Source organism: Centruroides sculpturatus, unplaced genomic scaffold (genome assembly GCF_000671375.1).
Source record: "Centruroides sculpturatus isolate CEXI.00-Female unplaced genomic scaffold, Cexi_2.0 scaffold1587, whole genome shotgun sequence".
In the NCBI taxonomy this organism is placed as follows: Eukaryota; Metazoa; Arthropoda; class Arachnida; order Scorpiones; family Buthidae; genus Centruroides; species Centruroides sculpturatus.
The window spans coordinates 1-27,538 of NW_019385806.1; the positions used below are offsets into that span (position 1 = coordinate 1).

Here is a 27,538-nt window from a genome sequence, read left to right on the forward strand (position 1 = left end):
TGAAGATGCACCACGTTCTGGATGGCCAGTTAAAGCCAATGAAAACAAAGTAAAGGTACCGATTGAAGCAAACTGCCGAATAACAACATGTGAAATCACTAAGAGATTAAATTTGTCAAATTGAACTGTTTATGATTACTTGAAACAAGTTAGTTTCATTTCAAAGCTCAATATATGGGTTCCACATGTTCTTAAGGAGAGATGATATCTTTGGTGGGATTTTAAGAAAATTTTTTTTTTTGAGCTTTTACCAGACAATTTAAGAATTGATTCAAAAGTGTACTGCCATCGAGTAAACAAACTGAGTAATATCATCAAACAGAAAAGGCCAGAATTGATCAACAAAACAGGTGTAGTGTTACCATTATAATGCCAAATTGCACACAAGTTTGGTAACTCGTCAGAAACTGTTATAACTTAGATGAGACGTGCTATCACACCAACCATATTTGCCAGATCGAGCACACGCAGATTACTACTTGTTCCAGTCTATACAAATTTTTTTTAACTGTAAGACATTTACTTGAAATGACAATGTCAAAAATCACTTAAATCAGTTTTTTGTAAGCAACAACCAAAACTTTTATGAATGTGAAATCATGCTACTACCAGAAACGATGACAACAGTTATTTGACCAAAATGATCAATATATAATTCAATAAAATATTTATTTATTATAAAAATATTGTTTTTTTCTTCCATGGAAAAAAAAACAAAATTACTTTCCGAACAACCCAATATTTAAACATTAAAGAATTGGCCATTTGCAAATAATAATGTATATACAGTTATTATTTGCAGATAACCAACTAGTTATAGCTGATGATTATGATGATTTAACATATATGACAAGAAAGCTGAAAGAAGAATACAATAACTGGGGACTCAATATAAATATGGAGAAAACTAATTATATGGTTTAATAAGTGTATAAATACAAAACGACATATTCACAAACGTAAAAAAACTTGCTTCTGTCTATCCTTCCATCATTTCTACACCATCAGCAATCCTTAAAAACAATTCACAAAAGTTTCCGAGACGACCTTCCTTTTTAGGCTACTGTTTCAGCAAAAAAAGTGTAAATATAGGTAAAGCGTCCTCTAGTGTTTATTAGCCATTTTTCACAATATCACATTTTTTTACCTTTTTTTAGCAAGGTTTTTTACCTTTTGTGAATATGTTGTTTTGTATTTATACACTTATTAAATGTAATTAACGCCGGCAATAGTTTATTTTTACTATTTTTACTTAAAATGTGATATTGTGAAAAATGGCTAATAAACACCAGAGGACGCTTTACCTATATTTACATTTTTTTTTGCCGAAACAGTAGCCTAAAAAGGAAGGTCGTCTCGGAAACTTTTGTGAATTGTTTTTAAGGATTGCTGATGGTGTAGAAACGATGGAAGGATAGACAGAAGCAAGGTTTTTTACCTTTGTGAATATATCGTTTTGTATTTATACACTTATTAAATGTAATTAACGCCGGCCATAGTTTATTTTTACTATTTTTACTTAATTATATGGTAATTGAAACTGAAGACATACATGATTTAGTTTTGAAGGAAAACAGAAAAATTGAATTTATTAAAGGATGTGATGAATTTAAATATTTAGGAACAAAGGTTACTAATGATGGCCAGATGGAAATTGAAATTGGGGACAGGATTGTGAAAGGAAGATCTATGATAAGAAATGTTAAATGGAATCTTATGGGATAAACAAACCTTTAAAACAGTAAAAATAAACATATATAAATCATTAGTTCTAAGTAATAACATATGGAGCAGAAGTGTGGGTATTAAATTCAAAATCTAAATCTAAACTAAATCCACAAAAATGGACTTTTTGAGAAGATCTGCTCGATGTTAAAAACTAGATAGAGTGAGAAATGAGGAAATTAGGGAAAAAAATGGATTCTATAGTCAACTATATCCATAACAGACAATTAACCTGGTATGGCCATGTTTGAAGGATGGAAGAAGGTAGGCTTCCACAACAGACATTGAAATAGACCCCGTAGGAGGAGGAGGAGAAGACTGCAAGCTGTATGGATAGAGGAAATAAAGAAAGCTATAGAATACAAAGGATTGTCAAGATAGAAGAGAATGAAGAAGAAAAGTTTGGGCACAGGAAGATGCTTAAGCATTGTTAACCTGTATAATAATAAATAAGAATTTATTCAAAATGTGTTCGATCCTGAAGATGGCTACAAAGTTACCTGAAAGCATTTGAATTAAAATAATTGCTGGAATAGGTTCTTTGTTTTTAAATATTTACAATAATCCAGTTTAAGATCAGTATATGAGAACTTAGGTACTACAAGATTTGTTTATTTTGTATTCTAATGAGTTTCTTAACCTTACTCAAGAACAGTAAATTAAAAATTCTAACTTAGGTGATCAGCTTAAAGCAGTCTTTTATTATATAACATGAGTTTGAATTTTAATTGGAGCATAATATATATTTTTAAATCTGTCTTAATTTAAAGTGGAAACAGTAGCTGTTTTAGATTAAGTAAGATTTTTAAACAAGCATAAATTTTTTAAGGCTCTTCTTATAATGTAAAACTCCTATCACATAAACCTTTTATGATATCAAGCATTAAGATTCTAACTAGACTAGAAAATATTGAACAAAGACTGAGTATCAACAAACATACAGATTATTTGTGCTTGTCTGAGGTCTCTATGCCCAAAACTGCCACTGGATAAAAATGTGATCTATATTTTGTATGATATTTATTAATAAATATCACACAAACATATCAATGTATTATTGTTTGTACAATATTAATAATTACACTATAAAAGAATTCAATTTAAATAAAAAGTAATCTTTGTGAGGAAAAAATTTACTGTGCATAAAGTTTTTTTTTCTCATAAAAACAATCACAGATAATACAAACAAAAGTTATTACTTACCTCTGTCTAACTGAGGAGGTGGTCTGTATTTATAACCAGGTTGACTCCAGAATACTGGAACAGAACCTCTCACTTGAACAAATGATACAATGTGAGATAAATATTGAAATATCTGTTCGGTTTCCACATAGTTGGCGCATTTTCCATCTTCGTCAACACCACGACGCTTGTATCTGGTGCCCGCTCTGTATCGACTTCTTCGAGAGATGACGGTCATCGTGTATTCTTTGACCTGTTTGGTAGAATAGTCTTTAATTTCACAGTCCGGACTGGTTATGTATTCTGGAGTCTCTGCAGAATCAATCCAGCATTGTTCAATCTGTACAAAGCCTTGGATAATAGGCACAATCCAATGATCTGCCTGAGGATTCTGTAAATATATTTTGATAAAAAAAGTTGTCATAATTTCTCAATAAATTGTTAGGATTCTTGCCAATTCCTACCCAAGATTCAATTAGTTCCATTAACATGTGGCGATTCCAAAAAAATCTCTCATCTACTCTCTTCCAGAGCGGAATGGCTTCGACACTTGAAGAATTCGAGTGAGCCTGTTGACGCTGTAGCGTATTAGTAATGTCTCCAGAAAGGGAATAATAAAATGAATCCGTATCTGTGAACATCTTAACCAATTCCTGTAAAAACATCAGATTCATTAACAATGTCATAACTGTGATAATGCAAGAATCTGCATTCACAAAAAAAGAAGCTAAAACAAACAAAATTCTTAGAATTAGACTAAATTGTGATTTTAAATTTGAGAGAGAATTTTTTTTAATAACTTACATCTAGAACTCTTCTTTCTAGTTTTTCTCTATCTTTGTTATCCTTCTGTTAAAAAAATGATATAAAATAATTGTACTTAAAACAACATAATGAATTAGAAAAAACTGATTTTAAATTAATTACATTTGCCAGTCAGTTACTTCAGCTTTATATATCTCAATAATTTCTATATTAATAGCAATTAAATTGAATTTGCTAGCCATTTGAAAAGAATCTTTATACTAATATGGCTTTAAATATCTTTAATGTGATATTAATACTTCTTTTTCTTTAATGGCTTGTTAAACTGATATTATTATGAACAGTGCTGGATTCACCTATAGGCCGACTAGGCCCCGTCTAGGGGCTTCGAAACTATCAATCTGTTTTCAACTTTTATAAACTTTTAATAAGAAAAAATATAAGCCATTTAAAAAAAATCTTTTTTAATAAAACATTTCTCGTGTCACACAAGAAATGTTTTATTTTAAAAATTGTAAATTTTTTCAATTGTAAATTGTATTCAATAAAATTGTAATTTTATTGAATACGTGTGACCGAGTGTCTTTCATGTGATACCCAAGCAGGAAATCCAATTTACCAGTATGTATTTTTGAGAAATATTACTGAAAATAATCCATTTTTAAATCACAAAAAACTATTCCATAAGGTTCCGTTACTAAGACGATATAGAGTTCTAAAAAACAACACAGCAAATTTGAAAATCCATTAAGATGTTCTATTTTGAATATCCAATTTGAAATTTTGAATGTTTTTCGAATGTGTTTCATGTTTGTTTATATTTTGGAGTAAAATTAATACTTTATTATTTGGAGTCCAAATAAAAGTATTAATTTTTGAAAAGCTCCAAATTTTGGAGCTTTCATGAGATTGCTGAGATTTTCGGTTATTAACAAAGAAATTACTTTAAAACAAATGTACAGCAAGAATTTTTGTAAACTCATCACAAACTTCAGATTTGAAAATATTAAAATTCACTTTTTAATTGCTTTTATAATTTAAATTATTTATTGAAAGCAGAAATGAAGAGAATCTATGAAAGTGGGGCACTAAAACATAAGAAAAAGGCAGAAAGAGGAGGAGATCAAGAAAATACCAAAATTAGATGCATTTTCACTAAAGCTCAAATAAAAGAGTCAGAAGCAGCAACCACAGGTACAAATGAGAAAGGAATTCATGAAAGTTCTTCAATCACAGCAAGTCCAACTTCAAGTGCAGAGTCTAGTAGTTCAAATCAATTTTTTGGAAATTCCTTGGATGATTTAGTTGATATAGCTCAAGATATGACAACAGAAATTGATTTACCACTTAATAGAGGTAATGATATTAGGTGATGGAGTGATTTATCTAATGAAGATGTTTCATTTTGGATTTAACAAGAACCAACAGCTTGTCAGCACTGGACGATAATTTTCAGTTTTCTAAACAGTCTTACAAGGATCATGATCGGTATTGTTCAAGAGCATTATTTACTAGTGAAAGAGTCAATGGTGAGATATACAATTGTGACTGGCGATTTATTCACCATTTGTAGGCAGTGTTTTTTGTTTTGTATGTAAAATATTAAAAATTCAAATTTCTCCCTTGCCATAAAGGTACAGTACTTAAAGATTGGAAGAATGCTGCTTCTTTATTGAAAAGTTATGATAATTTGCCAGAGCATAGCGAGGCTTTGATGTTTTATTTAGTACAGCGCTGTCCAACTTATCATAGCCCGCGAGCCATATTTTCTTCACCAAACATTTCGGGGGCCAAGAAGGTTGGTGATGGCTAATTGGTTGGCCGGGAATCATGCCACATGACATTTGCATAGTGCTACAGTCTGTAAGCACTAATTGGTCAGCGAGTCCGATGTTGACGCTATAAAAAGGCGACAGTTCGACACACCGGATATACGTCACTCTCGTCTAAGTTCGACTTGGGAATTTTTTTTTCAATAATAAATGTGAATTCTTCTTCCTGGAAAAAATAAGACCTAGTGCATTTTTCAGAGCAAAAATTAATATAAGACACTGTCTTATTTTCGGGTAAACATGGTAGTAAAATAATTTTAATATTAATAATAATAATTTAGTAACATAAATTTATTCATATTAAAATGTACTCGCGGGCCGCCAGTTGGACAGCGCTGATTTAGTACATAGAAGCAATAATACATTATCTGATCAGTTGAAAAATAAAATACGGAAAGAACAAAAGTATTGGAAAAAGTTACTGAAACTAGTAGTAGTAAATGAAACATTTGGAATGGAGGGCAATGGAAACTATTGGACTTTCAGAATGATAGCAAAATTTGATCCATTTTTATCTGAACATACTAAAAATTATGGTCAAGCTAGTTTGGGAAGAACTTCATATCTTTCACAAAAACAGTATGTGAAGAACTAATTGCTTTGATGGCAAAAAAGTTTTAGAATCAATTAATACAGATGTAAAAAAATCAAAATATTTTGGAATTTCAGTTGATTCCACTCCAGATGTTTCTCACAAGGATCAACTATGCATTATTTTGAGATATGTAGATGAATTGAGTTTTGAACCTATGGAATGATTTCTGAACTTCATTGAAACTGAGGATCACACTGGAGCCAATTTAGTGGAAATGACTAAATATTTTGGAAACTAATGCTGGTTTGAATTTTGCTGATTGTAGATCTCAGTCATATGATAATGGAATGAATGTGGCAGGAAAATATAAAGGTATGCAAACAAAAATTTTGGGAAGGAACAGTAAGGTGAGTTTTTTACCATGTGCTGGACACTCACTGAATCTGGTTGGTATTTCTGGTGCTGAATGTTGTATAGAATCAATCAATTATTCTGGAATAGCTCGACAAATTTTCAATTTTTTTTCATCATTCACCAAAAGATGGAGTGTAATTGAAAAAAATTCCAATCAATCAGTAAAATCATTATCAAAGACTAGATGGAGTGCTTGAGCAGACTCATCAAGGTAATATATGGTAATTATGGAAGTTTATTGGATGCTTTAAACAGTATTGTAGAGAATAAAAGTTTTGATGGAACCTCAAGAGCAGACACACAAAATTTACTGTCAAAAATGGAAGAGTTTGAGTTTGCATTGCAAACAGTTTTTTGGAATGTAATACTAGAAAGAATTAATGCAGTTTCCAAGTCCTTGCAAGATTTGAAAATCATGTTAGACACATGCTCTTCTTTGTATTCATCTCTTGGTGAGTTCCTAATGAGTTTGAATGATCAGTTTGACACAATTGAAGCAGAAGCTAAACAATTATTTCCTGATACTAAACAAAATAGAGACAACAAACTAAAAAAAATAATTCCAGGTGAACCTCAATCAAATGAAAAAATGTTAAATCCTAAAGAAAACTTTAAAAATAATGTTTTTCTGAAAATTTTGAAAAACATTAATATGAATTTGGAATGAGCTGAGACTTATAAGAAAATTAATCAGAATTTTGGATTTTTAATCAACATTGGCATTCCTAATGAAGAACTGAAGACGTATACAAAATATTGTCAAGCAATACCAAGGAGATATTGATGATTCATTATATAGTGAAATTTTGCAATTCCATAGTTTCATCAAAATTAATTACAGAGATTGAGAATCTCCTTTGATTCATTTGTTCTTGTATAAGATGATAAGAGAAAAGAATATAGAAATTGCATTTTCAAACACTGAAATAGTTTCAAGAATTTATTTATGCTTGATGATTACCAACTGCTCTGTTGAGAGAAGTTTTTCAAAATTAAAATTAACCAAAAATGATCTAAGGTCAACCATGGCCCAGAATAGTTTAAACAATTTCACTTTATTATCCAGCAATGTCAATAAAACAAAATCTATTGATTTTGATTTATTAATCAATGAATTTGCCAAAGAAAAATGTAGAAAAATTTTTTATAAAACAAATTGTAATTTTTATCTTGTTTTTAATTTTTTATTATACTTTTCATATTTTTTAAAGTACCACTGACTGTCTCTCAACTTGATAATCTAGGATTAACTTTTAAATCAGATCAGGTATTTTAAGATAAAATTTATAACAATTCTTATTGAATAAGTGAAATAAAATTAATTTCAGAGATGATTATTATTTTTAGGGACCCCAAGCCTTGCTTGTCCTAGGGTCCCCAAAAATGCAAATCCAGCTCTGATTATGAAGCTGTACAAAAATGTCAGAATAGAACATTAAGTTTTAAATATAATATTAAATATGGCAAGTAATTATCTAAACTGGCTACTTACCCGTCTTGGTTTAACCTGGGCTGTTGCCGTTCTGATCGAATTCCATGTTTTCTGTAGAGCCCTCTGCTGACATTCCACAGCTGATCTCTCAGTCTTTCGTATTCCGATGTGGTGCCTCTTGCACAGCTGTAATGCATTAAACTTTTCAATGTAAAAGTTTCGACAGAAACTTATTAAAATAAGAAAAAATTAACTTTAATAACTTAAAAATGACTTTGCATGCAAGATTATATCTAGTTCCTCTGTGGGAACTTGATAATTATAATTTTTACATGTACAAATTACATATATTGATATTTAAAAGCATTCCACCATTTACTTAATAAATATTTATGTATGGTAATAACTTCTTCAGTGCTACAAATAATTAATTTATATTTAATTTTTTATGCAATCATAAATTATAAAATAAAAAGCAAAAGATTTTTATATTTTTTTAATATATATATAAAAACTCATGCAATGAGCTCTTAATTATTACTGAAATTGGCTACTGCAGCAAATAATAAATGATAATGACAACAATCATAAAGGCTTAATTAAAAGCTGTGCGCCATGCCAACTACACTCTTCGACGACAAAGAAGAAAATTTAATATTAAAAAAACAAGCTCGACTCTTGGATCTTGTTTCTTCTTTCTTGAGAAAGAGGTGTGAGAAAGAGCTGTGCTGAAACTGAATTGCACTCTAAATTTTGTAAATACCCTACAAGTTTTACCTTATTTCTGGGGGTATTCTTTTTATCACTCCCCAGTTCTGTTGTTTCCTCATCTTTCTGAAACCACAGAAAGTAATTCTTTGATATACACCCAAAGAAATATATTCTAGTTTATAGGTGGCAGTATTAATTTAGAAATATATATACATACACATATACACACATCTTTTATTTTTCCAAAAGCAGATAACTGTTCTACTCCATATTAAAGCATGGAAAAGCACAGTTCCCTCCCTTTAATTCCCATCTGCCACCTATATGACAATTTTCTACTTTCTACTTTTAGAAAACACAACAGACAAAATGTAAACGATAAATTTTCTCACTCCAGACCACTTACTTCAATGTCCAATTCTGGAACGTCATGTTGATTCAATGGCAGAATGGCTATCTTTTGAATTTTGTAGACTTCGTGGCCCCCTGGGAGACATCCGACCAAGGCTCGCTGCCGAATAAGTAGTAACTTTTTGTCAACATCTGGAAAATGTAATCAGGTAAGTCTTTATTCAATCATTAATACTTGTTGTAGCTAAAGCAACAAAGAAAATTTAATAAACTTCTCTGTTTATGTTATTTTATCTTTTCTGTTTCATTTTATTCATCCTAAACTTCTGAATTTATTAGTTTTAGCATAACTGTTTATGATAAATATTTGTCAGGTTTTCTAGAATCACTTTGTACACCTTGTACCTGTATCTGAGCATCCAATTTTGACAAAACATATAAATCTAAGAATATTTAAATTAATAAGATTCATAAGAGGCAAGGAACATTGACTGATAGTAGAAAAATGGTAATTAGTATTATACAGTTGTAAAGTGTTGCTAAGAAATCTGCTAAATCTTTAATATGAATGGTACTGTACATAGAATCAGTGTAATATTACCAAGATTCAAAGGTTATAACTAGGGTTTCTCAAAGGGGATTGATCCTGGGATCCCAGTTGTTTTTTAACCCGAAAAATTTTTCTTATCCCAGGAAATCCTGCAAATTTCTTAAAAACTCACTTTTTTTTTATTTTGTGATTAAGGTTGAGGAATTTTGCAAATAGAAAGTATAATTAACTCATAAATTTTCAGAATACATTTGTATTTATTAATTTTAAACCTACTTATTAGTTTTTTTTTAATTTTTGCTTGTTATGGCATGTCACAAATGGTCAATAATCAATATGTAGCTTATTTTTGGCAGGACTTTCAAAATTCTTTACCTGTAATATCTGGAATAATTGTGCTTATGCTGTCTTAATTTTTAACCATGCCCAGTAGCTTCAATAACTGCGTAATGCCAGGTTGCACAAATTGGGCAAGGATACAAATGAGTACGAAGTCTGCAAGTACTGTATGAAGTTTTCTTCATAACCTGATTATTAAAGACAAACGAACTGCCAAATTATTGGGCTATGATGTTTCTATTAAAACAGTCAAGATAGACAAATCATGAATACTAGAGAGCAAAAGAAATATTATAATCTCAAAAATGAATTTTGAGATTATAATATTTTGAGATTATAATGAACTAGAAATCTTCCAGGCTATGGATGAAAAAACACATAATATCTGTCTTCTCTTAAATGCATTAAACAGGATTCCAATCGCATCAATTGAATTGGAAAGGGCATTCTCAGTAGCAAGACTTTTCATTACTAAAATAAGAATTAGATTGAGTGATCAGAGTATCGATCATCTTTGCTTTTTAAAATCTTATAAAAATTTACAATATTTTGTATTATATTTTATTTAAAAAATGAAAATTACCTTCTAAGTTAGAAGTTTGATCTAAGTTCAATTTTTTTAATTTTTAACTCAATTCAAAGCATTTTTTGTTGTTGTTGTTGTTGTATGCAGTTTCCAGCAAACTTTAATAAATTTTTTTCTATTTGTGAAAATTTGTATTTAATTCAAAGGTAATTTTTAATAATGCTGTGTAAGATATATATTAATATGATTTTGGAAGCTACAGAACATATTAAATTACTTTAAAAAATGAAAAATAATTATATCATTTGATTTCAAGAAATTTTGTATATCTTAAAAATAATTAATTCTAACTCGGGATTTCTTGGGATTCTGGGAAACAGTTCACTTTTATTCCGGAATCCCGGGACAAGCTAAAGACTGGAAAACGAGAAACCCTAGTTATAATGAATCTTCAACAGATAGAATCCTTAGTGTAGACATTTGATTAACATAGTGAAACATGCAAGTGCATTCCCACCATGTCAAGTCATACATTAATCATGGATGAAATAGCGGCACACTGCTATAATCAAGCTACTCTGAAACTGAAAATAGTGGATAGCTCAAGATACAGAGTACACAAGAACTTTATAAACATGCAATATATCAAAATACAGATATGATAACTGTTAGGGATTACGAGTCAATTCTATAAATAATGAAAAGAAATCTGTAAGTACTTAGTTGTTTCTCAATATTAAGCCAAATCTATATAATTGATTTTTTAAAGTCTTTTACTTTATTCTCTGAAATGAAATTAATCCATAATATTTTGTAATTTCAATCTAAATCAAAAGAAAGTTTTGCATTTCCTTCTAAAATACATTTTCTGGTAATCTTCTTATGAGTTTATTAAATCAATAAAGTTTCAATAATACTCTTTCCCGTAAAGACATTATGGTAATCATTGTGACGATTTTGTGTCACCAAGAAAATGAATGACGTCAAATGAAAAAACTAAATGAACAAACTTGTTATCGCCAACAAGGATAAAATATTTTATTTTAATATTTTGATAATTTCCTCCAAAATCAAGCTTAGAATACAATATTGTATTTAAACAGAATAATAAATAATACAAATATTTTGAAAACAAACATTTTATGTAGTTAAATATTTTCAAAATTATCAAAATTAAATATTCTTAACATAGTTTTTAGAAAAAATAATGCAAAAATTGTTAAACAACAACTACTTGAGATATTTTTATAATGAAACAATTCACTCAATATGAAAGTAAATTCTGGAATTATCAACATCATTGTGATTTATTGCATACATATTAGACTACATATATATATATATATGTAAACTATATATTCCAACATATATACAAGCAAATTTTTAATTATATAATAAAAATTATATATTAATTAGGTACTGTACATACATACATACACATACATAATAACAAACTATAATCAATTTAAAATTATAATCTGTTTCTCCACAGCTCTCTATTTTGAACCATCTTTATCACTGTTTATAATGTAATATCTTTATATTTGCCAGTTAACTCACTAATGTATTCTATAAATTGTCTCTTAAGTCTCCCACATTTTTTCTTCCCATTAGTAGATTATAGGAGGAAATTCATTTAGATTTTTCAAATTCTTGGATACAGAATCTAAATGAACATGCATTTTTTGAATGTATAACTAAGTTGATTGAAATTATACTGTCAAATAATGTAAAATTAAATAAAAAAACAAGCAAAGTTGTCATTATTCATGAGAACAGAATAAATGTTTCAATCATTCATAAAACTAGCAAGAATATAAATTAGAAATTAAACTCTCTCTTAAAGCAAGTCTTAGAAGTAAACCAAAAGCATTTGTTTTTGAATTTTTTCATTAATCTGTGAGGAGAAACACAAAGTTCGAGTGTTTTTTAATTTTTGAGAATGGATAACTTGTCAATAGTCAACACATTAAAAATTTTAAACTGAATCTCAATCTTAAATGAAATTAACAAAGAAAAAACACATCATTTACTTCAAATTTAAGATGACATCAAAATTTTTCAGAGAAAAAAATTGGATGATCAGAACTAAATATAGTTTAAAAGAACTAATTAAAGAATAAAAATGTTAATATCATATTTAAAATAAAGTGTAGTTAACAGAAAAAAATTTTTTAATGTAAGCTTTACTTAAGAGTGAGGAGCACTTTGAAATTAAAATGAACATCAATTTAAGTTCAAAAACACACAAACAAGTGTATTTTAAATCTGAATAATGAAGCAATACAGTAGTCTTAAGAAGGTTCATAAAAATAATTGCGTTTACGTAAAATGAACAGAAGCTGTTATGCTATATCAAAGTTACTCGTAACTGTTTCTAATTTGATTTTTTTTATATAAATTAATTTACTTTATTCTCTAAAATTATTGCCATTTTAGTTTTTATTCATAGAAAATGATTTATTATATTTTTATTTGAAGTATATACTGTATGTTGTAATTATGAATATTTGGAATTTTTTGATCTCCGAAGTTAACATCTCATTCTGTATTAATTGAAGTTCATGTAGTGTACATGTTATGTTTGTTATATCATGAATAGATAAGGATCGAATTTATAATTTATAAACTCCATATGTTATAGTCAGAAAGCTGCATTATTTAGCAATGAATCAAAACTTATTATTTATGTAAAGAAAAATATAAATTCTGTAGAGTTACAATATCACATTTTCCTGCTAGGACTTTTTTAGTGTTTAAGTCTATAATTAAGTTTTTTTTTGTTAATGTGCATCCTCTAGCAAAGCTAACAGTTACAAAACACAATATTGTATATCCCTATAATGTCTTTCCATTACAGAAAATGGAAAGCTCTATTACATTTGTGACTTATCTAAAACAACTGCTTTGAAATTGTCAGACAATAAAATTTAATCAGTTTTGTAAAGAAATTCATAATCAAGTAAATGTATCAATGATAAATATTATGATGAAACAATCATCCATCATTTATCAATTCGATATACCATACTATGTAATGTAAAACTGTTACTCATGAAAAATACAAACCTAAACTGCCAGATTGCCTGCGGGCTACATTGAGACAATTTAATTAATTAATTATCCAAATTTGTTCTAAAAATAGGTAGGCTGTTATACAATCATCTTGTATGATGATTAATGATTAAATTATATATTAATTTTAAATTAATTTAATAAGTTAGAAAATTCTGATCTTAATGATTGATTTTAATGTATCGACTAAGCAAATCAATGTGGATAATGATGGCTTGAATAAATTATAATATAATGTATGTATTTAATTTATAGTATCTCTTCCTAAATGTATTGATCCCACAATTTTAAAACTTGTCAATGTTTAAAGTCAAAATAAAGACTTTTATAAATAATACAGTAGTCATTTTTATTATTCATACATATAAAATGAATATGTTGTAAACTTTATTAATTATAAATGATAAAATTTATAATAAAATATTTACAAAACATTTTGTGCCACAGCCTTTTAAATATTTATTTAAATCTTAAAATCTTTTATCATTACCTATTTGTGTGCTCTTTTTCTAAAAGAAATTACTGCTGGTATGCATATATGGTGACTGAACATACAGAATTTTATTTTATGAGCAACTGCCAGTGCACTGTACCAGTTATTAATACTTTTTATGCTATCTACCAATGTGATTACCAGCACATACCAGTTAAAAAACTGTTCATTTATAATTAATGCATAATAATAGAGAAAGTATATAAAAAGTTTACTCTGTTATTTTTACATTTGAAATATTATAAATACTACATCAACTTGACTTTTTTAATACATTATATATAAAGCTTACATAGTGCATATAAAATTTTAATACTGTATACTTACCTATTAAAATTAATGTATTTAAAATGAGTTATATTTCAGTATTTAATTAAAATAAAAAAAAGTAAAAAATATCATTCAAAAGATAGACATTTTTCAGTTCAGTCTTCAGATCCACTAAAAACGTTCCAACAATGTTTATCTTTTTAATGGTATTTTGCAAGTGTATATTTCAGTATTTGTTGTTTATTTGCGAAACTGTTATATAAGCTAAGTCGAATTATAAAACCTGTGATCTATATTTTGCTTCCATCCTTGATATAAAATCTCATATTAGGTTGAGCCATTATTTACATTAGCTTTTAAAATGTCTCGTTAACTCTGAATCCATCTTCTGGATGCATTAAAAAGAAACTTTAATCTACAACAATTTACAATTATTTTATGACTGTTTCATATCATACAATATATCAGTGTAATGATAATTTTGAAATAAATATTTTAAAAAATCCACAAATTCACAGTTTGACCACTTATAACCATGCAGATGACCATTCTTGGCCATAAAAACATTGATTTACAATTATAAAGGAAAAAGAGTGCATTCTTTATAACTCTCAATGATATAAATTACTTATTTTTTTTTTATAATTCTTATAATTAAATGTACACAAATTTAGTTTGACTATCAGTTTGTGACACTTATCCAAATAGTGTAACCTTCTTGAGAAAAATTAAGACGCCATAATTTTATGACTACTCTATACCTATATCCTTATATTTCTAGTATACTAATAGAAATTTTTAAAACATTTTACTATTTTTCTTTATCTCTATTGTATTGTAGTTCTGTACCGTACTGGACACTGTCTGGCATATGTGCAATAAGAAACAATGGAAATAAAATAAATCAGATCAAGAAAGAAATGACAGAGATTTCTGGACTGCAAGTCAAATTCTAAACTGAAATCAACAGAACTATTTTTACTTCTCTGTTCAATTGCTTTTTATTTCCTTAAGTGAATTAGAAAGACAAATCAATAGAATTAGTCACTTTAATGTTTGATAAGTGGTTTTTCTCGTCTTTTCTTATTCATAATAAAATTTTCTTTTCAAATATATTTTATCATTTGTCTTGAGTAACAAATTGCTAGTACAATGTAAATTTTTTTCAATTTTGAAAATTGCAAAGCTAAGGGAATAATTTTGTGTCAATAATATTGATTAGTAACTTATAAAATGTAGTGGTATAAGTCTGATAAAAAATGATCAAAACCAGACAGAAATAATGGAACTCAGTAAACCAATCCCAAAGTGATGGAAAAAATTAGCACAATTAATAACATGAAGCAGATCAGTTAAATGAATGATAGTAGACTCAATAGATAGGCTCAATATAGTAACAATTACTATATACATATCAAATACTTTCTTTCTGCGAACCAAAATTAATGGATTATGTAAATCCAACACTGTACAGAAATATTAAATGTCTTTAAAACTATAAAATACATTTAAAGGTAATTCTAAAGAAAATAATTTTTGTGTAATTTGATATTAAATCAAATATTTAATATCAAATTAAAAAGATTGTTCTTAGTTTTAGATTTAATTCTTCTCTTAATTTTATCAGAAGGAAACAAAGTTAATTTTACAGATTGATCATTTGCTTGATATCAATCCAATATTTTTTAATATTTATTTGTATTTTTTTTTTTGTTATGTTTAATCTCTTTCATTTAAGTGAAAACGAATTACTAAAATTTGTTCAGAATAGTTTTTTATTAATTTGATTATCTGATATTACTATTTTATTCTTCCCTTACAATTAGGTTGTACTTTTACCAGAATTATCTTTCTTCCATTGTTTTTTCGAAAGGCTCAAAAAATTAATGATTGAGTAGAGATGTGATTTATGTGTCATTTCTTTGAATTAACGATTAAAATATTATCTTAATAAATTTTAATCTGATTTCGTGCTCTACTTTTTTGCATTTTAAAAAATTTTTGTTCTTTTACTTTTTGCAAATTATTTCTATTGGAAAATCTTTAATCTAATGAATCAAACATGATTGGCATGACAGACATATTTAGATAGATTATGTGATTAATTTTATTGAAATTTTTAAGTAAAATGTGAAAGTTATTTCTTAAATTTCACATTTTCATTCTACACAAAAAGCTTGTAAAATAAAGCCAATATCAATATTGTTTCCAATATTATATATTATATAACCAAGAGGCTAAGGTAATCAATTCTTAAAATGAAATTTATCATTAGAGTTTAATGGTAAAATTGATTTATTCTAAGCAAGTTTTTATTTATTGATGTACATCTTTGAATCATTTGGATGAACCTTTAAATCTATTTCACTGGAATATAAGCCTCAAACTTTATAGACCAAACTCTAGATTACAATAAGTCTAACTGAATGGTGATGATCTTTTTATCAGTAGAACAAACATCATCAAATTTCATTTTAATTTTAGAGACAAGTAATGAGTATTTTGTTCCAAAAAATATCAATTAAAATGAAAAACAGTTAAAATCTTCAAAAGAACGTAACTAAGGGTTGCAAATTTATCTTTTCACTACTGGTAAAACAGTAAATTTTCAAAATGTTACTGGTAAAAAATTTTTAATTTTGATTCCAAATGCAAAAATTATCATACTAGTGATTGTTTAATTAATTGCCCACTTACCAATACTCAGCAACTAAACAATCTTTAGTGCTCTATGGCCAACTGAATTCCCTTTTTTTCTATTTGAAAAGCAACACTTTCCTTGCCTTAAAAGTAGTGCATGCTGTAATCTTTTAATTGCTGTGATTAAAAAGTAGCCATGTGAGTGCTCACATTCAAATAAATGTTATTACATTTTATTGACAAAAATATTACTTGGCTAAAATTGTTACTATACAGGCATTACCAGTTAAGAAACAAATTGCTAAACTGTCCAGCATTGTACTCTAATGTGATACAGTCGACCCCCCCTATAACAAGGTAGATACGTTCCGTTCTGTATGAAATTCATGTTTTACGAGTCCTTAAATACATGAGCCAATCACAGCCCAGCATGTACGCAGTTTATGGACTACGGCTGTTTGAAAGGTTTTCTTTCATAAAATTAATTGACTCTAGACTAATTTGACTCAACATTTTCAAAACGCACATAATTTTTTGGTAATAATCCATATAAACTATGCTATAAACAAAAAATTGTAGGATTACTTACAGTGTGTGCACCGTTCGACGTTTTTACTTAAGCTTGTTTTCGTCGTGGAGTGGCGCATAGAACGGGGGGGTTCGTGATAAATTATTTTTCTGCGAAAAATTTGCTGAAGTTTGGAGACATTAATATAAATATAATTTTTATGGACGTTAAATAATAAATGGTTTTTAGTAGGTCCACTGCTCGTTTAAACTCAACGGTTTGTGCAATAGTCGCTATTGGTCTAGATTCGACCAATCCTGTCGCAACACGAGTCCACGATAACGTTTTACCAAATTATATGAGTCTCTTTTAGCATGTTTATACAAATACGGTCGCAATTTTTTCGCCATTATATATGAATCTGAATTATATGAACCCATTTTATAGGGGGTCTACTGTACTTTTAAAATTGTAAAGACCTGTCAAGTAATAAATTAAAAGATAAATGATGTAAACCATTTTTATGGCTTAAATAAAAACATTTAATGCTTGTTTTTAATATATAAAAAATATTATATATATAAAAAGTTTAAACAAATAAAAATTAGAAAACTATTACATGACTATCTCTTTTTTACTGAGTTTACTGCTAAAAATATCAAATTACTGGTGTATTTACCAATGCATTTTAAAAAAAAATCTAATTACCTACTTTTATCCAATTAAGCAAGCCATTTATTGGTAATGCAATCTCTAAAAATAACAAAAATGAAGCACTCCTACAATCTATATAATCTGCAGAACTATCTTCCACTTACTGTCTATTGTTATATTTAATACAAATATTCATTATAAAATATGCAGAGAAATACAAAACATAGAATATCTTTGTCTAGCAATAATGATAGAATATAAATAAGAATACCAAAAATTCCTATTATTGATACATACAGAAGAGCTTATAAAAGGAATAATAAAAAAGCAATTATTAAAATAGAAAAATAATTTTACCATACTAAAAAAGTCAAATATGAAAAAGAAATATTACCTGTAAATTTGTCTATGAAAGAATAATAAACAAAACAGAAGTGTACTGTACATTAAAACAGATTAAATGACTTAGTAAGATTATTTATTGAAAGATGGGAAAAAATATAAATAGAAACACAGAACAAAAGGAATATTTCAAGCAGTCAAAAAAAAAAAAAAAAACTGATTCTGTTTGTTTTCTATGTCAAGTAACTTCTAAATTCATCCAATATCTTAAATTATTCCAATTTGTTAACAACATAAAGTGGATGCGAGACATCCAAGACCATCATTTGAAATATATGATCATTTTTCAGTCACAAAAGACAGAATGAAACAAAAATTTGTTAGACTTGAAGAAAATAAGAAAGTTACCACTTTAATAAATAACAATGTTATAAATCAATACAAAAAGTATTCTTAATAAAGTTTTGCTAATATTTTATAAGTTTCTTAATATATCTGTTGCCTTTACTTCTCAATTATCACTTAATACTCAATAAGTGACATTTGAAAGTACAAATACTAAAAAAAAATTATTGAACAATACCAACCATAGTTAGTTACACTGTACTCAAAACTATACTTCATATGTAGCTAATAATCTACAGACAATATTGCATTGTATTGATACCAGGGCTGTGGAGTCGGATTCAGGAGGAATTTCTGGCGAGAGGAGCCGGAGTCAGGAAAAATGTGTAGACTCCAACTCCAGCATTTTAAATTTAATTTAGTTTTTTCATTTAAATGAAAGAAAATTTATTTTATATTTATTAATTTTTTTAAATTTTTTTGTATTTTGTTATAATTAATTTATTTTAAATACAAAATACAACAATTTAATTTATCAAATATGTATCAATAGTTTTCTTTGTAGTATTTTTGTTTAGTAGTTAAATTACAGTAATACTCCGAACTTACGCGATAGGTGGGACCAAGCAATAACCGTGTAAGTCAGGGTATAATGCAATTTGTGTAAAATCCAAGTCAGATGTATGTAAGCTAATAAATGTTCTTGTTAATCTTATCTCTTCTTTTAATTCGTTCATGGTTACAAGAAATCACCACATAGAGTCTCTCAAGTCTCCATAGATGTAACAAACACAGAAATAAATAACACAAAATAAATTGTAGCTATGTGTCGATTCCATGCGACACATCCAAACATGTAAGCTGAACAATAATGGAGGGGAGTGAGTAATCAAGAGTTGCATGGCACTCAAACAAAGGACGAATCAACGAGATTTGAAAATCGCGTAAGTCGAGGTATTACTGTATTTTGACCCAATTGAATTTGAATATTACTGAGTCATTCCTTTCTTATCCCCACTCTAAATAAGTACTGTACTCTATTTTTCTAAATGAGCCAGACTAATTGATCAGAGTATATATTTTTCTTTTCTGAATAAGGGGCTGAAGTAGCTAGATTACACACTTATTAGTTGAACTAACTTTTCTGGAAAGATGAAATTAAAGTGCAAAAGCTGTAGAATAAAGATATGTAGATGTAGAATTTTATCGCTCCCCCTTTTTCCTCTTATTAAGTATTTGTTAAAAATTAATTTTTTTTATACAAATAAATATTAATGTAAACTAAATATTAAAAATACTAACTATAAAACTATTTGGATAAATGCCTGGAGTTCCTTTCTGAGTTCAGAGTAGGGTAATCCCTATGAGTGCCTCTGCCCCTCATAAAATGACTTGGTATTTAATTTTGCTGGAGTCGGCCTATTAAAATTATCAGGAGTCGGAGTCAGAGTCAAGTGTTTTTTTTTTTACTGACTCTGCAGCCCTGATTGTTACTATTCTGATGGTCATACATTTTTCATTAATCAATCATTTTTAACAGCATTTTTTGCATAGTAGCATGGTAACATTTAAACAGCATTAATAATTAAGAAGAAATAATAGATATGAATATAATATGAGAAACAATATAGAAATTAGCTGAATTTTTCAATTTTTTTTATCTCACTTCAAATAATCATTCAAAATACACTGAGCAATATAAAAATGAACAATCAAACATGTTTTGTTTGGTTGGATAGCCAAGGTGATAAAATATCAAACCATGAATCCCAAATTTTGACTGGTGTTTGAACCAGATATGAGGCAGATTCAATAAACAATGTTAGTAACACTGTTAACAAAAAATAACATAGCATACAAGGATGAGACTAATAATATTGAAAGAATATACAATAATACAGCCCAGTACCAATAGTCATTCCTGCCATATGGCAATTGCATTCACTTCATGGTTTAGAAAATGACATTGCCCATATCAAACAGTGAGTTGTTTGATTTTTACAATCAAAAGCATTAACACTTACAAGTTAGTGAGATCTCGTGCAGGATGTATGTACAATATGGAAAGTTGTGCATGTGGCTACAAAAACCTTGGGTTCTACATGGCTCATTTTATCTATGTTTGTTCAGTCTTTCTTGAACTTTTAAACTTGCAAATTTTTGTGGTGACATGCAACACTCTCCATATTGTATATATCATGTGATGGATCTTGTTAACTTGTAAGTGTGATGCCTTTGTATGTATACAAAATGTACTGCTCATATCAAACAATTTACTGTTTGATTTTGTAAACAAACATAGTGAATGCAAATACCACCTGGCAGGAATTGGTATAGTTACTGTATACTCTTTCAATTACTGCATTACTGTATACTCTTTCAATGTTACTAGTCTCAAACTTGTATACTATGTTATTTTTCTTTAGCATTGCTACTAACCTTATTTATTGAATCTGCCTCACATGTCAGGTCCATCTATTATCTTGACTGGGTCAAATACACAACAACAAAAAAGCTGTCTTAGTGTGTGTAAAGCAGTGTGGTGATTAAAAAAAGTTTACCAAGCACTGTACAAACATACTATTATTATTATATGATAATTTGATAAGATTTTTTATTAATTGAAGTAAGAAATTACCTAATAATGTTTAAACTTGTTAAATAAAAACTGCTTTTTAAGGTCTTAATTATACAGGGCGTATCAGAATGACGTTTTAAAAATTTGGGGGATTGTAGAAGATGAAATTTTGAATGTTTTGATATAAGGAACCCATAGCCAGAAATGTGATATAAAGTTTCTACAGTGGTAGGAAGTGCTTGACTGCCCTTCACTTTGGTAGCTACCCTTCTGTCCACTGACATGTTATTGTTCATGACTTCTTCTTCTGAGATTATGTAAAGTCCCTTGTGTATGCAGCACCTGTAGGAACAGTTCATGAGCTTATGGAGCACATCTTTACAGCATTTAATACCATCAGAGAGGAGCGTGGCATCTTAACAGAGAGTCGGACAAAACGTGGTTCGTCATTGCACATTATGTAAGGAAGTTGGTGGTCATCACATTGAACATTTACTCTAAAGTAGTGCAGCCACTGATTAAATATACAGTTTGATTGTACTCTACTGTTTTGTCAATAAAACTTGTCATAAATACTGTATTCTGCTGTTTCATTCAGCATACCGACTGCAAAGTGCAAAGTGCTGTAGAAACTTTATATCACATTTCTGGCTATGGTTTCCTTATATCAAAACATTCAAAATTTCATCCTCTACAATCCCCCAAATTTTTCAAACGTCATTCTGATACACCCTGTATATTTGAATAAAAGGTTCTACTTGAAGATGTAAATGCAATAATTGCATTCCAAAAATATTTAAGAATTTATTAAAAATTTACATCCTGTTAGCAAAACAATTTCATTAATTTGAGATGATCAGGTATTAAGAAATTTGATCAAAATCAGAGTTAGCAAAGACAAATTCATACTCCATTTTTTTGGCAATTTTAATGATTAAAGAATTTAATTTTAAATTAATTAATATGGAAAAAGCTTAGACTGAACTCTGAATCTAAAACTCTCATTTAAGAGATGAAAATACTTTGCTGTTAGGTCATTCACAACCAAGATAGACATATTCCCAACACTGACTTACAATACTTATTTATATAATTTATGTATTGTTATAATATTGTCTAGAAATCCCTAAAAAGATTATTTGATTGGTATAGGTATCCCCTGCTTTACAGAAGATTTATATTAGTACCTGTTTTTTCCTAAGTGAAAGAATAAAAAGTATTTTTGCTATGGGTGAACATGTTGAAATTAAGATAAATAAAAATTTAGGTACAGTAATACCTCAACTTACGCGAACCTGGAGTTATGCAATTTTCAAATCTCATCGATTCGTCCTTTGTTTGAGCGCCACGCAACTCTTGATTACTCACTCCCCCCACACTATTGTTCAGCTTACATGTTCGGACGTGTCGCGACACATAGCTACAATTTATTTTGTGTTATTTATTTCTGTGTTTGTTATATCTATGGAGACTTGAGAGACTCTATGTGGTGATTTCTTGTAACCGTGAACGAATCAAAAGACAAGATAAGATTAACGAGAACATTTATTAGCTTACATACATCCGACTTGGATTTTACATAAATTGTAAAATTATACCCCGACTTACGCAAATTTGACTTATGCGGTTATCGCTCAGTCCCACCTATCGTGTAAGTTCGGGGTATTACTGTATTTTATTTTATTTTGATTTATGCACAACGCAATATTTTGGTGTATCATTCTATTTCAATGAAGTTAACAATAACTGATATTAGTCTCCAGCAATAAATAACACATTTGCAAAATAACTGAGGTAAAATACTATCACCTTTTAAACTGGCAATATATTAAATCTTCAATTTCAAGTTCAAAAACTTTGATTCATCAAGATAACTGAAGACCATACTGAAAGAAGACCATACTGAAGAAGACCATGAAATTGATTAAAATCATTTGTAATTGAAGAACAAGAAAATTGTTGATTGATTAAAAAGGTGATTAAGAATTACTTATTGAGGAAAAATACAAAGTACTTGGTAATCAGTATAAGTATATAGCAGATACAGTAGTCATAGTTTAATACAGTATAGCAGAAAGTATGAAGTATATGCAGTCTACAATATAAACTATATAGTAGACAGACACGTTCTAAGAAATAATACAAAAATGCTATTACTATACTTACTAACTTCTATCAAAAAGTTAAATATAATCAAAGATATCACATTTGTTTTCTTTAGAATGAAATGGTTATACTTTTTCTGTATCATTTTATGTGAAGTTAAAAATAACTAAATACATACTTCCAATTCCTTGTACAGTATATATGACCTTATACATTCACAAATGACAAAAAGCGTTACCTCATCGAATGAGAATGGTAAATCAATATAATTTGTTCTCAGCCTTTGGAAGGACCTTAATAAATCAATAAAAACGAAGACTGTTTACGGACCAGTGGCTGAATATAATCAGCAAGCGGTAACATTCTTCTGATTATTTTTCATTCTTGTTAGACTAAAGTATTAAAAAAAAACAAGTCTAACTTTTAAGTTAGTTGATTTTTTGAACGTCAGACATATGAAGTTAAAAACTATTTTGTTTATTTCTTAAGTCCACATTTTATTGATCAGTAAGTTGTGACATCCTGAATCACAAATCATTTTATAAAGAATGTCAGTCTTCTCATACATTAAGTGTGACTCACAAACAAGAGAGAGATCAAGAAACAATGAAAATTTGATATAAAAAGTTTTAGGAAATGGAAAAAAAATTGAATGAAACTTTTCAAAACTCAAAATTTTAAATGATTTAAACATTGACTATAAATAAACAAACTAAATACAAACAAGTCACCATAACAATTACCTTTGAAACAATTTTTTTCTCAGTTTTTATAATACATTTCACTTTATATTCTAACTACATCATTAAAAACCTCATTTTAAAACATAATTAATGCATAAGAGCTAAAGAAAATGACATATTAACACATGAAATTATCATGAAAATTAACGTTACTCTTTTAAAGCTTTTAGATAATCCAAATATAAACCATAAAGTAGGACATTAACTAAATTTCTTTTGAAAGTCATAAATATTTGTAGAGATTTATCCATTCTCAGCATGGAAGTCATTCAAGTTACAGAAATCAGTAATTTTTAGCATTATATTTAAAACAAATTATTTCTAAAAAAAGATGATGCATGAATAACAAATATTTAAATAATGCAGTATATTTTTTGTTTTCTATACTTGTATAAAGCATATAAATGACAATGGTAAAACCTGCCTCAGTGTTTGTCAGCCTTTAATGAACTAAATCAGAAAAAATTTATACAATTGTAGTATGAATGTTTAATGAGAACTAAACACTGAATACACCACAGAAAAAACTGTTACACCAACAAACACTCAAACACACACATTTTTAAAGTTTTGACCATTACAGATATATGGTTGTGCTCAAAGAACCAACAGTATGGAAACCTTGCCTTTGACTAAGATAAATATGAATAGGTTGGAGGTTGTGCCGATGAGCACGGAGAGTGACAAGAAGGGGACAGGATCAATAATAGCATTCTGAGAGGGACCTTGGGAATGAAAAAAAACTCTCTGACAAATTTAGTGTCAAGATTGCAGTGCTTTGGACATATGAGGAGAAAACTTTCAGATTATGTTGAAAAACTTATGATGGAGATGGAACACCTGGAAAGTGGAAAGGTGGTAAGAAAATGGACCTAGAAAATGATGGTTTGATTGTGTGCTTGAGGATGTGGAGGCTCTTGGAATTGATTGAAATTTGGAAAAGGACAGGGAAAATGGAAGAAAATGATCTACAGCAGCAACCCCATGAGTGGGACTAATAAATTGAAGGAGAAGAATCCATATAAATGACAAATTACACTTCATTCATAAAAATGTTTGTTACATTTAATAGTCACTTCTTTTCAAAACAGCTTAACTCAAAATTTGATTTAAAATTACTTTTTGGAACAAGCAGAAAAATGTAAATCAGATTTAATCAAGCATTTTTGGGTCTTCTGAAGTTTGAGTCAACTGGAAAGTGTTCAAGTATATCCAATTTTTATTTTGGTTTTTCTCCTAAAAGAGTATTTTGGTAAAATTGTATGACTAAAGGACTTTTGCAACAGGCATAACCTTAAATGAGAATTTGTTATAAGACAATCCTCAAATTGTGTGAATTAACAATTTTATATTATTTGAATTTCTGATACACAGATCTAAAATATATTTGACTTTATGTCATTAATCCATTTTCTTGATTGATAACTTATGAACTCTTGTGATCAGAAACTGCATTTATAAAGAACACTAGTCCTCTTGTATGTTAAACAGTCGTAAACTAAAACAAAGATCAGAAATTAATCTTTTTATTGTTCAATCTTTCTTGTATTTTGTCTGCTATTCACTTTACTAACTGCCTAATATATTTTTTTCATAAAACTGTATAAATAATAACATTAAAAGTATTAATTTCCATTAATTTAATCAATGAAAACTTAATAAAAACCATAACAATGAATCTGATATTCTTAAATTATTTAAGCGATTAACTATCACTAACGGTTGGATGGTCAAACAAACTAATGTGCCAACTTATCACTCTGGGGTCAAATCAAAGTAAAAACACAAAAATTTTCATGATTTATTCAATCCAAATATGTGAAACCATACCTCCAACATCCAGATGCTAAACTGTGAGCCTTCCCAAACCCATGATGAGTACAAACAAAACTATTATTTATTTTCCTTGTACTGTTAAACTATTTAGTTTATTGACTAATAAATGAAGAATTTAAGTAAATTGTATAACCACAAGAAATTCATATTTTGTAATTCTCACCAAAATCAAAATAGATGACCGAATTTAACAGCCAAAGGATCAATAATGTTCATAACATCTAGAAATAGCACATATTAAGCCAGCCTCCAGATTAGAGTAATCCTTATACTTAGGCATGAGGCCAACTATCATCAATACCATCAAAGAATCACGCATTAGATCTGGAAGGAGCGTGTCCCAAACTGCAAATTAACCACACTAACTTTAGCATCTTTACTGTAAATAATCAATTTGATAAAATACTAAAATTAATCATTTAAAAGACTATATTTAGAAATTCAGGGATCAATTTCATGCCATATATTTATTTGTAATCTCCAGCAATAAAATACAAATTGTAGATTTGACAAATTTTGTGGCAAGAGAGAGAAGTTTGAAGTGAACAGAAACAAGTGCAATCATACTAATCTAAACAAATTATTATAAAGGACAGTTCAGAGACAATTTCATTCTAAAGTGGTAACTGGATACATTTTATAACCACAAACAACAGATTTAAAGAATTCTGTGTTATTCATAACTTATAAAATTAAAAAAAGCATCAATTTAAAAGAAAAACTGTAGAGAACACTTCACTATTTGACAGATATAGCGATAATAAGACAGACAAAACAAATTTGAAACAACTGCAATATGGCAGAAACTATGCCATATTTAAAGAGAATAGCCGAAAAAAATACACCTAACAAAAAAGCTAGGAGAGGTTCCAAACTTCATCTCAGACACTAAATAGCTAATGTACTTAATTCCAAATTTGGCAAACGCGTAGCCCAAGGCAGAAGAATATTTTGCCAGTTAGCCTGCATGGCGCCCTTTAGCAGAAGGGAAACGAACACGTGGACACGCGAAAAATTAAAGTTTAATTAATTTAATAAGCGAAAAATTAAGAAAAAGCAAAACTCTGGATTATTAAAGGACGTTTTAATTGAATTTTTCTAGTTTATTAACGCATTAAATTAACGTTTAAACGTTTCACAACTAATTGCCTCCGTGCTTCGTGGGAGCGTAAAAATCCTCCGCCTTTCTCTTAAAAGTTATTATTAAAACTCGAGATTTTAACTAATTTTAATAATAATAAACTGATTAATATATTGTTAGCTTCTCTTTTTCGGTTCTGGCACAATTCCAAACACCAAAAATTACTTTTCGAACGGAAACACGATATTAAGATAACGATCTAAAAATTGCAAAAGCGATAAAAAGTCACCTAACATAATTTCAATTTTTATTTAAAAAGAATTATTTAGAACGTAAAATTACGATGATGTATTTTTTATCGATGCGAGGAGCGAGACGATAAGTAAAATTATTTTTTGGAGTAAAATTGGGAAAATACAAGTGACCAAACTTATATTTAATCGAGAGCAAATGCACTTCTGAGTTTGCTTTCACTTGTCTACGTGGGGAATACACCTTTGTTTTA

The 27,538-nt window shown here is 28.5% G+C and overlaps 1 protein-coding gene across 2 annotated transcripts in view; it reads right to left on the reverse strand.

Annotated features, from left to right (window-relative positions):
• Window positions 1-2,855: 2,855 nt before the first annotated feature.
• LOC111642251 (phosphatidylinositide phosphatase SAC2-like) overlaps window positions 2,856-27,538 on the reverse strand; it is a 39,057-nt gene continuing 14,374 nt past the window's right edge. Inside the window, exons 3-8 of one of the 2 annotated variants that reach the window (XM_023388568.1) lie at window positions 9,003-9,139; window positions 8,663-8,719; window positions 7,946-8,071; window positions 3,712-3,756; window positions 3,372-3,560; window positions 2,856-3,298 (exon numbers count right to left, since the gene is read on the reverse strand). In XM_023388568.1, the coding sequence (XP_023244336.1) occupies window positions 2,921-3,298; window positions 3,372-3,560; window positions 3,712-3,756; window positions 7,946-8,071; window positions 8,663-8,719; window positions 9,003-9,139 (932 nt within the window). In that variant the 3' untranslated portion in view covers window positions 2,856-2,920. The remainder of the gene's footprint in view (window positions 3,299-3,371; window positions 3,561-3,711; window positions 3,757-7,945; window positions 8,072-8,662; window positions 8,720-9,002; window positions 9,140-27,538) is intronic. The other variant, XM_023388569.1, reaches the window with a different exon arrangement.